The sequence below is a fragment of the Daphnia pulex genome, chromosome 4 (genome assembly GCF_021134715.1).
Source record: "Daphnia pulex isolate KAP4 chromosome 4, ASM2113471v1".
Classification (NCBI taxonomy): Eukaryota; Metazoa; Arthropoda; class Branchiopoda; order Diplostraca; family Daphniidae; genus Daphnia; species Daphnia pulex.
Window position 1 is genome coordinate 2,608,311 of NC_060020.1, and position 12,493 is coordinate 2,620,803.

Below are 12,493 nucleotides of genomic sequence, written 5' to 3' on the forward strand. Positions count from 1 at the left end.
AAATAGCTTGTAATATTCACAGCGGCAACCGAATTACATCAGTCGTAAGCCGCAGGATATCAAATAGGATAGGATTACGTTTACATTTATTCAAGTCTGTGTGCATGTTTTACTTCCATCAGACAATTTCCGCGTTATTTCAAAAGTCTGTTTTGTTTTGTATTGTTTTATTGTAAAATGATAGACATCAATTTATCGATCGGTTGAAAAGTTTCCTCTCACCCCACGCCGACGAGGGAATTATGACTGAGTAATCGTGTTCTAACTTATTCATTAGGTAACAGTGCTGACACTTTTTGACGACTGGTGATATTTAATATATAAATGGTCGACACGGGCGGCAGTCGTTGGCAGCACATTGCGTGAACAAGAGAAATAGAACAGAAGCTACACGTGCGTAACACACTCCGAATTCGAGTTAACGTAGAATTGCACATGGTTTTATAACACTCGTCACAACTAGATTCTGCTCTCTAGGTGATTGGTTTACCAACTTTATGGAGGGTCTTATTGTAACGGTTTCGGTTTTAATGTAATAATCTGCGGGTTTCGTGCAAATTTTTACTTTTAAATTAACTGTGGTGGGGGCGAGGCTCAGTCTAACTAAATGAGACGAACTATTAGATATTAAAATAATCCGTTCAGTGGATGTCGAGCGCAGATGAGAAAACCACTTTAATCGTTTTTCAGGGGAAGGGGTCGATTTTTAATCATTTCTATCGATATCTTAAAAGAGGCTCATTAGAAGATTAGTGTCGTCTGCTTTTCGTTTTGTTTCACAGTTTCGAAAAGGAAACGAAGTTCGAGATTACAAAGGAAAAGGGAGCGAAAACTTTTTAGGAAACGTATACTACGTGGTTGCATGAAAATTAGCACAGCAAATAAAATATTACCAAAATGTGGTCGTCGTGTCAGCCCTGGCCGCTTTTCTTCGAGAGAATTAGCCTAATACACACTCGATGCTGTTTAGCAGGTAAATAAAACTAATAATACAAAAAGAATGATTATTGAGAGCTTAAAGAAGAATTCAACCTATTCCAAATTTGTGGAATTGAGTTCCTGACATGGCATTTATCGTGTAAGCCACCTGCCCCCTGTTGATGCTTGGAAGTTTGTTTGCATTCTACGTAACATTTTCCTTTGTGCAGATTTGAGGTCAGATCCAGCCATGACAACAAGAAATTTCAGTTTTGCTGGTGATGCTGGTATAGACCTGTCATTAGCAACAATCTTAGTACAATCGCTTGGGTAAGGATATCATTACTTTTATCAAGCTGTGGCCTGCTAGACATGACTTTATTTAACTTTTCCTTACTCGTTGTTTCTGCAAATATTAAAAAAAACTCATTTACACATTTTTATTTAGGTAAACAGCATCCCCCTTGATTGGTGAAACTACCTATGTCGGTCGAGTTACGGATCTCTTCTTCCCTTTAAATCCCCTCCAATGTCCTCGTGTGTACCCATGTGATAGTGTGGGTGTATCCAGGCTGGACGGCTGGTGGATTCAGCTATTCTGTGGATAGAGTACTTTTGGATGCCTGGCTGCATTTCCTAGGCTTAAAGGTAGGACAAATTTATATCGATTCTTCCTTTTTTTTTTTTTTTCTATCTGGTGGCGTAAGTACGGAGCTAGGCAGTTGACTGGAATTGTCTTCTCTTGCAGTTTTTGTTTACTCAGTCAGGGTTCATTTAAACTAACTCATTTGTACACCGTCTGCAGATCAGACCTGTTTTTGTACTCCACAACTTTGTCCAAAGTTACATTTTAACTTCAAGCAAAGTGCAATTAGAAAATTTTATGACCACCTTGCTGCCAACACACCGGTACCTCCTCGTAGCCATCGTCGCCATTATTCCTTCTCTCTTTTCGCAAACCAGAGAATTACGGTTCACTCCTATAGGATTTAACATTGTACGACGTAATACGGATTCGCTGCAAGCATACAGGGATTGACAGCATGTACAGTAGTACACTTGTACTCAGCATTTGCCAATTACGATGATTAACTCCGAAATCGTCATTGAATATCAGTAGTCGAGAATTGCATTTGGAAAAGTCGATTAACGCTTAACTTGAATGAATTTCCCAAGTCATTCATAAAAAAAAAAGAAATTCGGAATGATTATTCCGCCGGTAATTGAATTACAGCCATGTGTATGCAAATTGCAGATACTGCACTCATGCAGTACACCATCCTGTGAAAGAGCAGACGGTGCGTTTACTATACACACACACACACACAAGGATATATGAGTTAAGGACTCGTTTTTTTTTTTAGTCTACAGCGACAAGACGAGTCGGCGCGCACCCGACGTGGCACGAACCGTCTATTTAGGCGCGGGAGCAAAGAGCGTGGCCGCCCGTCTTTGGGGTTCAACCGCGTTGGTCGGTTGCGCATTGGCATCAGTCTCTGTCCGGCAGTCGCTTCGAGCTGCCGCTTCTTTCTATACAACCCACAGCCAACCCCTCTCCTCCTTCACTCGGGCTGTGTGTTATTCATTTGTTTCAGTCTTGTTCAGTTAGATTTCCTTTGTACGGTTTCACCCCTCACGCGTTTGGTTTTGGGTTGTTATACTTGATTCGATTTCGTGCCGTGAAGCGCTACACCGTGAATTATTATTATTATTACGAAGCAGTTTATGTCGTCGCATTTACCTTCTCGCAGCCATTCCAAATTGCATTTCGCGTCCATTTCGGTGGCACACCCATAACCTCGCTCGGCCTACAGCTGATTTGTTTGTTTTGTTATTACCCCCCATCGACTTGATTGGCTTCTTCTCAGTGTCTCCCAATCGTGACCCAATCCATCGTGAGCGCGCCCAGTAATCACTGGAAAGGGACCCGAAACCTGGAAGGCCTCCCGTCTTATTCATCCATTTATAGACGGAACTAGACAATAAATTACAGGACGTCGCCCGTTTCCAGCAAGGCCACTCCGGGCCACTCGGTGTGTGTATGTTGTATACTGGAGCGTCTAGCTGTATTTTCTTGGCGATATATTTCGGATGATTTAACACCGTTACTCATCTTCATCCAACATGGGCAAAGTAAGTCGGTCGCATTATTTTTCTAATACTTGTACGCCGTTTGCTCAGTTATGAGTCCCGTCGAGTTGTTTTTCTAACTATAAATAAAATAAAAGACCAACTGGTTCGTGATTGACGTTTTGTCAAGTGACGGCTGGTTTATGGCCGTCACTTGCGTATAGGACGCTCGACGCCCCCTAACACTTTTCGTTCAAAAAATAGGCAAAATTAGCTGTCAGATTGAATTTCGTCAAATCACGGTTTTTAACTGGAATCCTTACGAGTTTTCCGTTCGTTACAAGAAGTTTACCACCGCAAAGTCAATAAAAGCCAAAAGAAATTGAAAAAAGAAAAAATCGAAACGCAATAAGGTTTTATTTGCCTCGTCGTATAGAGCAGAGAGTTCTTCTAATACAGTAGAGAGAAGTCGTAATAGGTTTAGCAGCAACGACGGCGCTTATACCCGTTGGGGGGGGGGGGGGGGGGTTCGTTATTTCCTGACGAAAGATCCTTCAGTAGTCGAGCCGAAAGCGGAAAATGTGACGGTTAAAGATTTGCTCAACGAAGATGGCACAAGTGGAGCGCGGCGTAAGCCCTACGTATATCCACACGGCCATGCTGATGAGGCCAGCAGCCTATTACCGCACACTTAACTCTATTGCAAAGAGCAACAGACGCAATTGGCCATCATTCCAAGGGGGGTAGAGAGTGCTGCTGGACAGGAGGAAATGCCAATCTCTCGCCCAGGTTCTTTTCTTTTCTTTTTTAACGCAAATGTTTCACATGGGAACGGAACTCTTCGTCTGGTAATATAAGGGAACGTGTACGAGGATGGAGAGATGCTGCTGGATGTTTGGTTATCGATCAGCTCTCAACATCAATTCGCTGGCGGATGTTATAATATCCCTACCGACGACCATCTATAGACGAGCGTGACACGACGCATTTCCAACCTCTGATGGAAGGTTTTTTAGCGCAGCGCACAATTCATGCAAGGGTACATAGTACTACCAGGAATCAGCTTCCGTTTCGTGGACCGGTTTTTCTTTTATGCAAATACACGGAGGCGTATATAGATGCGAGGCTTTCGGCGGAGTAGAAAAGGGGGACACATCCGACGTGACTTTGAAGAGATACAGTTTCATCCGGCAAGGTACATAGTATACAAGATCATGGACAGATATTATGTCTAGGACGCAATAGATACGGTAGGAATCTCACATACGCTCGACCTCGTTCTCGTTTCGGCTCCCGATTTTTATTCGCAGTCCACCCGCCGACTCCCAACGTCCTGCATCAGGTTTCCCTGTTTGTTTTTTTCCCGTAAGAGACGCAATACGAAGTTACGTTCAATGACTATAAATGTCCTGCTGGGAGGGAATATGTATGCACACGAATGTGTCATTTGAAACTTAATTACGAAGAATGGAACGACACGTTCTGGGGCTGGGATAAAAAGCAGATGTCCAGTTTCTTGTACTCTGTGCCAAGCGTAATGTAAGAGGAACCGTGACTGAATCCTTTTGTTGGAGTACGCGTTGCATAAATAAAACCAAAAGGACTCGAGAGATTGTCATTGAAACTTTGCTGACGTGAAGGGGAAATTGGAGGCAGCAGAGCAGCGACGTGTAGAGAGAAGAGGATCCTTTTGGTCACCTTCTTGAACGACTTACCTTGATTAAAAGCAAATTAAATATTACCGAAGGTGTGTGCGGCTCTCTAGAGGTTATTGTGTGGTCTTATATAACTGGGCGTTTCTTCCTCACCAGTCTAGCGTTTGGTCGCGTCCACAATAGTCGATAGATTTCCAGTCTCATAGGCAGTGGTCAATGCGAGTTATATGAGGTGATCCTGCTGGTGTAATCGAGAAGACACGCTTGACGACAGTTCCGTCGAACTCAGGTAATAGTTCCGTTCCTTTCCTATTGTGTCCAATTTCGTTTTCCACCTGGAAAGATTCACGACAATTTTCAGGTCCAGTAATTGTTCGACAAGCGCTTCCGTCTTCATCGACGTAAGTATACGTCATTGAAATCTTTTTTGCGCACACGAAAAAATTGCGAAGATTTAAGACTCGATCGTTTGGAACCTTGTTTGATGACCCATGGCGCACTGCGATGTACACAACAACCATCAGATAACCGCTTCTAAAAATAGTTATCTCACTGTACAGTATAGAGAGATATCATGGGATATTGCGATCTATAGTGTATACTACGTATTATGTCTTATCTTCGCGTTTAAGAAAATCGACAAGAGGATCGGATCACCATATTTATCTCAAAGGAGAAAAGAAAAAGCCGCCGCCGCCGGATGAATCCATTTTTGACTGTTCGGTTCAAGTGCTGCCAGGCAGTGTTTAATCATCCGCATAGAAGAGCCCTCCCCATCTTCTTTTTTACACAGGGCGTTGTTATCTATTTATAAAAAAAAAAGATGCAGTCAACTCTGCCCGTGTTGTACTTGTCCGTTTGGAATATTGAAAGTCGAGATGTGGCGCCGTCTTAACGACGGTGGCGGCGGTGGTGGTGGTCGCCCTGCTCCTGGAATTGAATTAAGAACGCAGCGGCTGGAAGAGAAAAAGAAAAAGGAAAAAAAAAGTAGTGAGCCAGTAAAGAGTCACGTCCGCTCGCGAGCTATGCCAACAACTTTTGACGGCTTCCACTTTAGATTTATTTTAATTTTCTTTTCGTACGTCTAACATTTAAACGAATGACAGACCTAGACGTTTCTTCGGCCTCCCACTCGCGTACATGTACGCACAAATGGTTTTAAGACTTTAATGGCCGCCTTTGGCGGAACAAGTGCAGCGGCGCCTTCATCTTTCGCATGACATTTCCCGAGAGATCTCGAGAGAAACACTATATGCGTGTATTTCATTCAGCTGTCTTTTAAAGAGAATTCCATCTTCAGCAGGCAATCAAATAAGCAGTCCATAAAATCCCCCGGCCGATTTCGCTTGAAATAGAAACATCTCTAGAGCTCTAGAAAATGTTTCTCAATCTCTTCAAGTGTAAAATAACTCGTCTTTTCATTTTTCTTTTAAATTTTTATGTGGGCTGTTTTTGGACGTGGCCAGATGAGGGAAGATCTTAAAGTCTCCCCGGATCGCGACTGATTTGATCACGTACAACTTTTTGTTTTTCCAACACAAATTTGGGACTGCCAAAAAGCGACGAGTCCGGCAACGACCATGTCCGATTGGGCGTCCTTTCTCCCATCCGTTGATCTCCAAGTAAGTCTTTTTTTTTTAAATTTATAGCGAATTAATATTCACAAAATAAGGAGGTGCTATTGTTATTAAAGGGTAAAGGGGACTCTTAAGTTTTGCAACTGCTCCATTATGTATCCCACGTACACAAACAGTTTTGTCGAACAAAGATCGTAAAGTTTATTTTACTAAAAGAAAGTCAATCTTTTATATTTGGCCAAATTTCTCTGCCGTGGCAACCAGCGTTTGTTTTTCCCCCGACTTTAAATGGTGAAAAAAAGGTCTTGACGTTTGAGCTGTTTATCAAGCGAACATGTTTGATCAACGACAATAGCGTATGGTGGTTCGCTTGAGCGCACCTTCCAACTTTTTCCTCTGTCTCAAATTATTATGATAATACTTCTTGAGTTGTGTTTACTCCGGTTATAGCCCTAGCCGTTCAAACAACAGAACGCCTGGCGTAAGAAAAGTTTGAATGAAGCAGGTTTTAGCGCCGTCTTATTCGCCCCCTCTCACCGCGTTGTGTAATAATAACTTTCGACCCTGTGGGCACCCGAAAAATGTAATACCGTAATGTAATAAGCGGCTTATATTGCAAGTTACAGGCTACTGCCGTGTGTATACATAGGTATAAGGGTGCGTTTTGAAACGAGGTTGGGATCTGCCGTGTTATTATGCTCAGCGTGTAAATATAGCAGTAACAAGGGGGCTGCTGCTGCTTTCGCCTTCCTTTTGGGTGGAAACCAATCACGAACGTATCCAGCGAACCCTCGAGCTCTGCGACTAATGATCGCAAAGTTTGATGTTGACGGATGAATCGTTATGTATTTTGTCAAGGGGAGGGATAAAGAATCAAAGGGCAATACGACGAACCCGTTGTGCTACTCGTCTTTTTTTTTTCTTCCTCTTCATTATCATCCGCCCGTCATCAATCATCGTAATGATATTGTCAATCAAATGAAGGAGGAAATGTAGAAAGACGCAATAAATGTTGAGTCGTTTCAGTCACGCAAAGGATATCTCTTTTAATTCGTAATTAGGATAATGAGAACTTTTTGGGTCTGATTTAAGATTGAGAAATTCTTGGGAAAAATCAAGGGTGAAGCCGCCGAGTTCGTTGCAAAATGAATGGCTGTCCTTATTAACTATTTGTGCCTGAATAATTTAAGATGGGGGGCAGACAGCACAACAAAAGTATAGAGAAAAGTTTGGGCGCTTAAAAAACCGTCTCGCCACTCGGGCAACTGTGTAAAAGCTTCTGCATTGCACATTTTAACTGGGAAGAGATCCAACTTTAGCAGGAAGCGGATCGAAGAGATACTTAGGCAAGTTTGCTTAAGGCTCTCCTCCATCCATTGCTGCGTGGTTATATTCTGGTCGACCAATCTTATACAAGGCAAGTGCTGGGCTAGAGATGCTGATGGGCGTGGGCAGCTCGTGCGATGGTGGGGGGGGGGGGGGGCTGCTTATATTCCCATAAAGTTGCATGTTACACTGTAAATCCATTTATTACGCATCGCCGACTGCTCTGTGCGCTGTTTTTGTTTTTCGGCTGGGCGACCTTTTTGTTTCGACACTGGAGCAGAGTTCAACAAGTTGTACACACCCCAATATATATTGCGTAATAGGGGATTTCTTCTTATTTTTGGGGGTTTGGATGGGGAACTCACGAAATAAATAAAATTCTTCGCGGATATTCTCTTAATTCTCTTATTAATATCTCAAGTGTCGAGTGATAAAACAATTTTCCAGGGAAGGAGATCAGAAAGTTTGATGTCGCTGCTGTCTTCCGCCTGAATATCGAAACGAGTTGGGAGATGCCAAGTGTCAACACGATTAAACTTTCAATCCTCCCACCTTTAGCTGAACGGTTTTAACATATACCTGCCGCCCAGGAATTCTTTGAAATTTTAATATCCGTCTGCAAAGTTGTGTTTCTTGTCTCAGACCATGGAAGAGGCGTTTTATTTTTTTAGCCGATTTTGAAAAAGAAAAGGAAAAAGTTGTTTCGTAATCCCGAGCTGGGGTGTAGGTATCCCCTCCGGGTGTGATGGCGCGTGCACAGCAAACACATACACACAGAGAGAGAAAGAGAGATGGAAAAGAAACGAACCTCCTCCAGTTTCCCTTTCACTTTGCCATGGCGTTATCGATTGACCTTCTCCCGGCGGACCCCCATGTTGATTTGGCTCTTGTACAACCAGTAGTATATAGTCTGCCGCCATATTTGCATAGAAGTGTAGAACTGAAACTTCGACATTCATGATGCGATTCCGTGTAGGAGCACTCTCACTTACCCCGTGTGTATGTGTGTGTACATTTGCGCGTCGATAAACAATTTCACTCCGCCCCTGATTTCTGCTGGATGACAAGTTCACTAATGGCGGGGTTCAATCATCATTTGATTATTCGTTGCAGAACGGAAGTGTTGAACTCAACTTGACTGAATGGTTCCAGGCGACCGACAATGCCAATAATAGCGCGACCAATGATCAACAAGACACGACCCTGGATCTCGCTGCTTCGCTGCTCATCGGTATGCAACAGTCAATGCATCAAAAAGATTTGCTCTATTTTGCGCTTTCCATGACATTTAAACAAAACATCAAATAATCAATTCACCGAACTTGTTGCCTTTCCTTTGTTTTTAGTCTTTCATCATTTCCCACATTCGTGTCTTCCCGTAAATCTGAAATAAAGTACATCATTAGGGGGAATAAGGAGGGGAAAATAAAAAGAGATACTATATATATATATATGGAGGTCATATCCATTCTTTTGGAATCACGATTACATTTCCTGGGAAAAATAACGAGGTCATTTACTCCGCCCCAGTCTTTCTCTTCTCTTTGACTATTTCGCTGTGTGTACGGACAACTGTATATAATGTTTATCTGTGTGTATGTATAGGTCTGTAATGTATGACGGTGTCTAACGTCGATATCATCTTACCCACCCACCCCCCAACCCCCTCGCAATCCTATTATTAGGTATCTTCTTGGCTGTGCTCATTTTCTTGTCTGTGGCTGGTAACTTACTGGTCTGCATCGCCGTCTACACGGATCGGTAACACAATTTTCTGTCTCGACTATATCATATAGAAAAGGCCGGCCATTTGTAAAGATTGATTCTAAATGGAATATTGGTTTCTTTTTTCATTTCTTGTCTTGGCGATAAATCCATTTTTCAGGACTCTGCGCAAAGTGGGCAATTTGTTCATCGTCTCTCTGGCCATCAGTGACCTCTTTGTAGCCTGTTTGGTGATGGTCTTTGCCGTCGCCAATGACCTGCAGGGCTCCTGGATTTTTGGTGATCAATTTTGTGACATTTGGGTCGCCTTCGACGTCATGTGCTGCACCGCTTCCATCCTTAATCTTTGTGCCATCTCAATGGACCGGTAGGAGATTATTCTAAGAAGGAAGTGATGCATTATAAGAGCTAATGACTATACAGCAGCTTTGTCTTCTTCCCTTTTTCATTTTCACCAACTCTGTAGACTATCGATTGTTTGTTTGTTCAAAGTCGTTTCTAATCCCCTGTCAACAATTGCGTAATTCAATTATAGGTACATTCACATCAAGGACCCGCTGCGCTACGGCCGCTGGATGACCAAACGGGTCATTTACGGTTCCATTGCCGCCATTTGGCTTCTAGCGGCGCTCATTTCATTCCTGCCCATTTCCATGGATCTCCACCGGCCCATGCAGGAGTCTGAGCCGTCGGTGACCTTTCAGCTCGACGATCAGCTCCTGGACAGCACGACGTTCGACCAAGACCTGGCGGCAATGTCGAGGGCGTCGGAGGCCAGCTCGGACTTTATGGCACCGCTGGACGCTTACACCGTCATGAAAATGGCCAATGAAGACGAAGACCCTGGAAATGGCAACAACGCGGAAGTCATGAGCAACCAGCCGGTCCTGGCCGTGGCGTCGTCGTCGTCGCAGCAATGCGCCCTGGACTTGACGCCGACCTACGCCATCGTGTCGTCCTGCATCAGTTTCTATTTCCCGTGTTTGGTCATGTTGGCCATCTACTCGCGGCTCTACTTTTACGCCAAGATGCACGTTCAGAACATTAAGGCCGTCACCAGGCCCGTCATCCTGCTGGGCCGTTTCGAGCCGGATCCCAACGATTCCGGTAATAATACGTCGGAATCGCAACAGCAGCAGCAGCAGACGCAGCCGCCGCATAATAAAGTGAAGAAGAAAAAGCGACGCCACTATCAATCGCCGACGCCATCTGGCACGTGTGCGGCGTCTAGTTCGACTGGCAACAATAATTACCACGTCTCGGATCACAAGGCGGCCGTCACTTTGGGCATCATCATGGGAGTGTTTCTCATCTGTTGGGTCCCGTTTTTCTGCGTCAACATCGTGGCCGCCTTCTGCAAGACCTGCATCCCGCCCATTGTATTCAAGATACTCACCTGGCTGGGCTACTCCAACAGCGCTTTCAATCCCATCATCTACTCCATCTTCAATCTCGACTTCCGGCTGGCCTTCCAGAAAATCCTGACGGCCAAAACTCGATCCTACTGCTGTCACCGCTTCCCCGACATTTACGAGCCGGGCAACTCACGCTCCAGAGGCAATTCCGGCCAGAACGGCGGGGCAGGTGGCGGAGGGGCGGGAGTCGCAGCTCAGGGACCATCCAATCAGCTGCATCCGCAACTCGGCATGGATCATTTGAGAGCGAGTCAACAGCCGGAACTACAGCAGCTGGTCAGCAACGGTAACCATCAAGTGCGTCAAGCCAACCAAGCCAACTGTCAGCAGACGACGGCACCGGCCGATAACGAGGAGACCGACCGACACAATTCGGACGAGGACCAAGTGGCCACTTCGTCTGGCACCAGCGTCCTGGTCGTGTCGACATCGTCAGGCCACATCATCAGTTCCAACAGCACGATGAAATCTCTCCACCATCACCACCACCATCACATCCGGAGGATGTCCAACAGCGCGACCCAGCGGAAAGATTCCGGCCAACACTTACTCAGCGTCGCAGAAAAAGTCGTCTGATGCAATGAAACCATCAGACACGCTCACCCGTCTTTCTCGTCTAATCATTTCAAATGAGTCTCAGCATCCTCTTGTCCATGATAATCATACTGTAAACTATACTCTGGTCGTCTTTTTATTGGTCAGTATATAAACGCACAAGAGATATCGTATATTATGTATATCGGCTGATGTGATTCGGGCTGGTTATGCATAACAATTTCATACCATCGGTCTGAATTATTCCGCGTTGATGAACCCCCACCGTCTTTTACACAAGAAGCTGTAAATTGAAATATATGTGAAGACGCTTTATTCAAATGAATATAAATATATATATTTAATAAATAAATAGAACTATATCGCAATGTATGACAAATATGTGAAATCAAATCCCCCTCATTGATACATTATCCCGCAATCACCACCAACGATATTTGCAGTGTCGTATCGTATTATTCGATGGTCTGTTGTTGAATCTTTTTTTAAATTTAAATATATGAATACAGAATACACGTGAATCACTCCACCGAACAATCAAAAATGATCTCAGTCCGAATTTGCATGATCTTATTATTTGTCTACTCGCTCCGTCTAAGATCGAAGTGGAATAGGCGGATCGATAGGACACACAGAAAAGAAAAACATTTCACCCGGAGTCCTTTTCCACTGGATTAAGGTAAGCTCGATCGAATTTTTGGATCCTGAAAAAAGTCAAACGAAGAGACTGCAGTTCAGCAGGGACAATAATAGAAATGAATGCAGATGGAATTCCTAAGAATCGCGCATAGTTTATGGGCTCGTATACGACGCCGGGGACAAAATCAGGAGTTGACAGAGACATGTCGTCGTCGAGTTTGCATAATAATATTTATCGCGTCAACTTAAAAACGAAGAAAATTTTATACCAAATAGCATTTGATTCCTTCAAGCCCTGCTGTAGTATAATGGACGTGTCATTTGTCAAGATGATGAATGGCGAAAATTCTTTTCCTTTATTTTATTAACGTTCACGTTAACGTTTGTTGCGTGAAAATCAATGGAGGCTGTGATGAAAGAGCCCTAGGCCTTCAAGGGAAATTCAACAGCTGCAAATCATACGGACATGTTATGCAGTGTTAAATACTGAATATTGTCGCCGATGTGCCCATCCACGCAGACTTATATACTCTTACGTTATATCCAGTACTTGGCCCAATATCTTTTCTCCTTCTTATATAATCCGGGACTCTCGCTCTTCAATGGAATAAGG

The 12,493-nt window shown here is 43.8% G+C and overlaps 1 protein-coding gene across 2 annotated transcripts; it reads left to right on the top strand.

Annotated features, from left to right (window-relative positions):
• The first annotated feature begins 791 nt into the window (after positions 1-791).
• Positions 792-11,785, top strand: LOC124192182 (dopamine receptor 1-like). 2 transcript variants are annotated; one of them, XM_046585376.1, is made up of 8 exons: positions 792-973; positions 1,149-1,248; positions 1,367-1,566; positions 6,110-6,265; positions 8,660-8,777; positions 9,232-9,307; positions 9,432-9,638; positions 9,807-11,785. In XM_046585376.1, the coding sequence occupies exons 4-8, from the start codon at positions 6,224-6,226 to the stop codon at positions 11,260-11,262; spliced, it is 1,899 nt and encodes a 632-aa protein (XP_046441332.1). In that variant the 5' UTR covers positions 792-973; positions 1,149-1,248; positions 1,367-1,566; positions 6,110-6,223; the 3' UTR covers positions 11,263-11,785. The 2 variants fall into 2 exon arrangements, with proteins under 2 accessions (XP_046441332.1, XP_046441333.1); XM_046585377.1 differs by lacking the exons at positions 792-973; positions 1,149-1,248; positions 1,367-1,566; positions 6,110-6,265 and adding an exon at positions 2,284-3,051.
• The last annotated feature ends 708 nt before the right edge of the window (positions 11,786-12,493 follow it).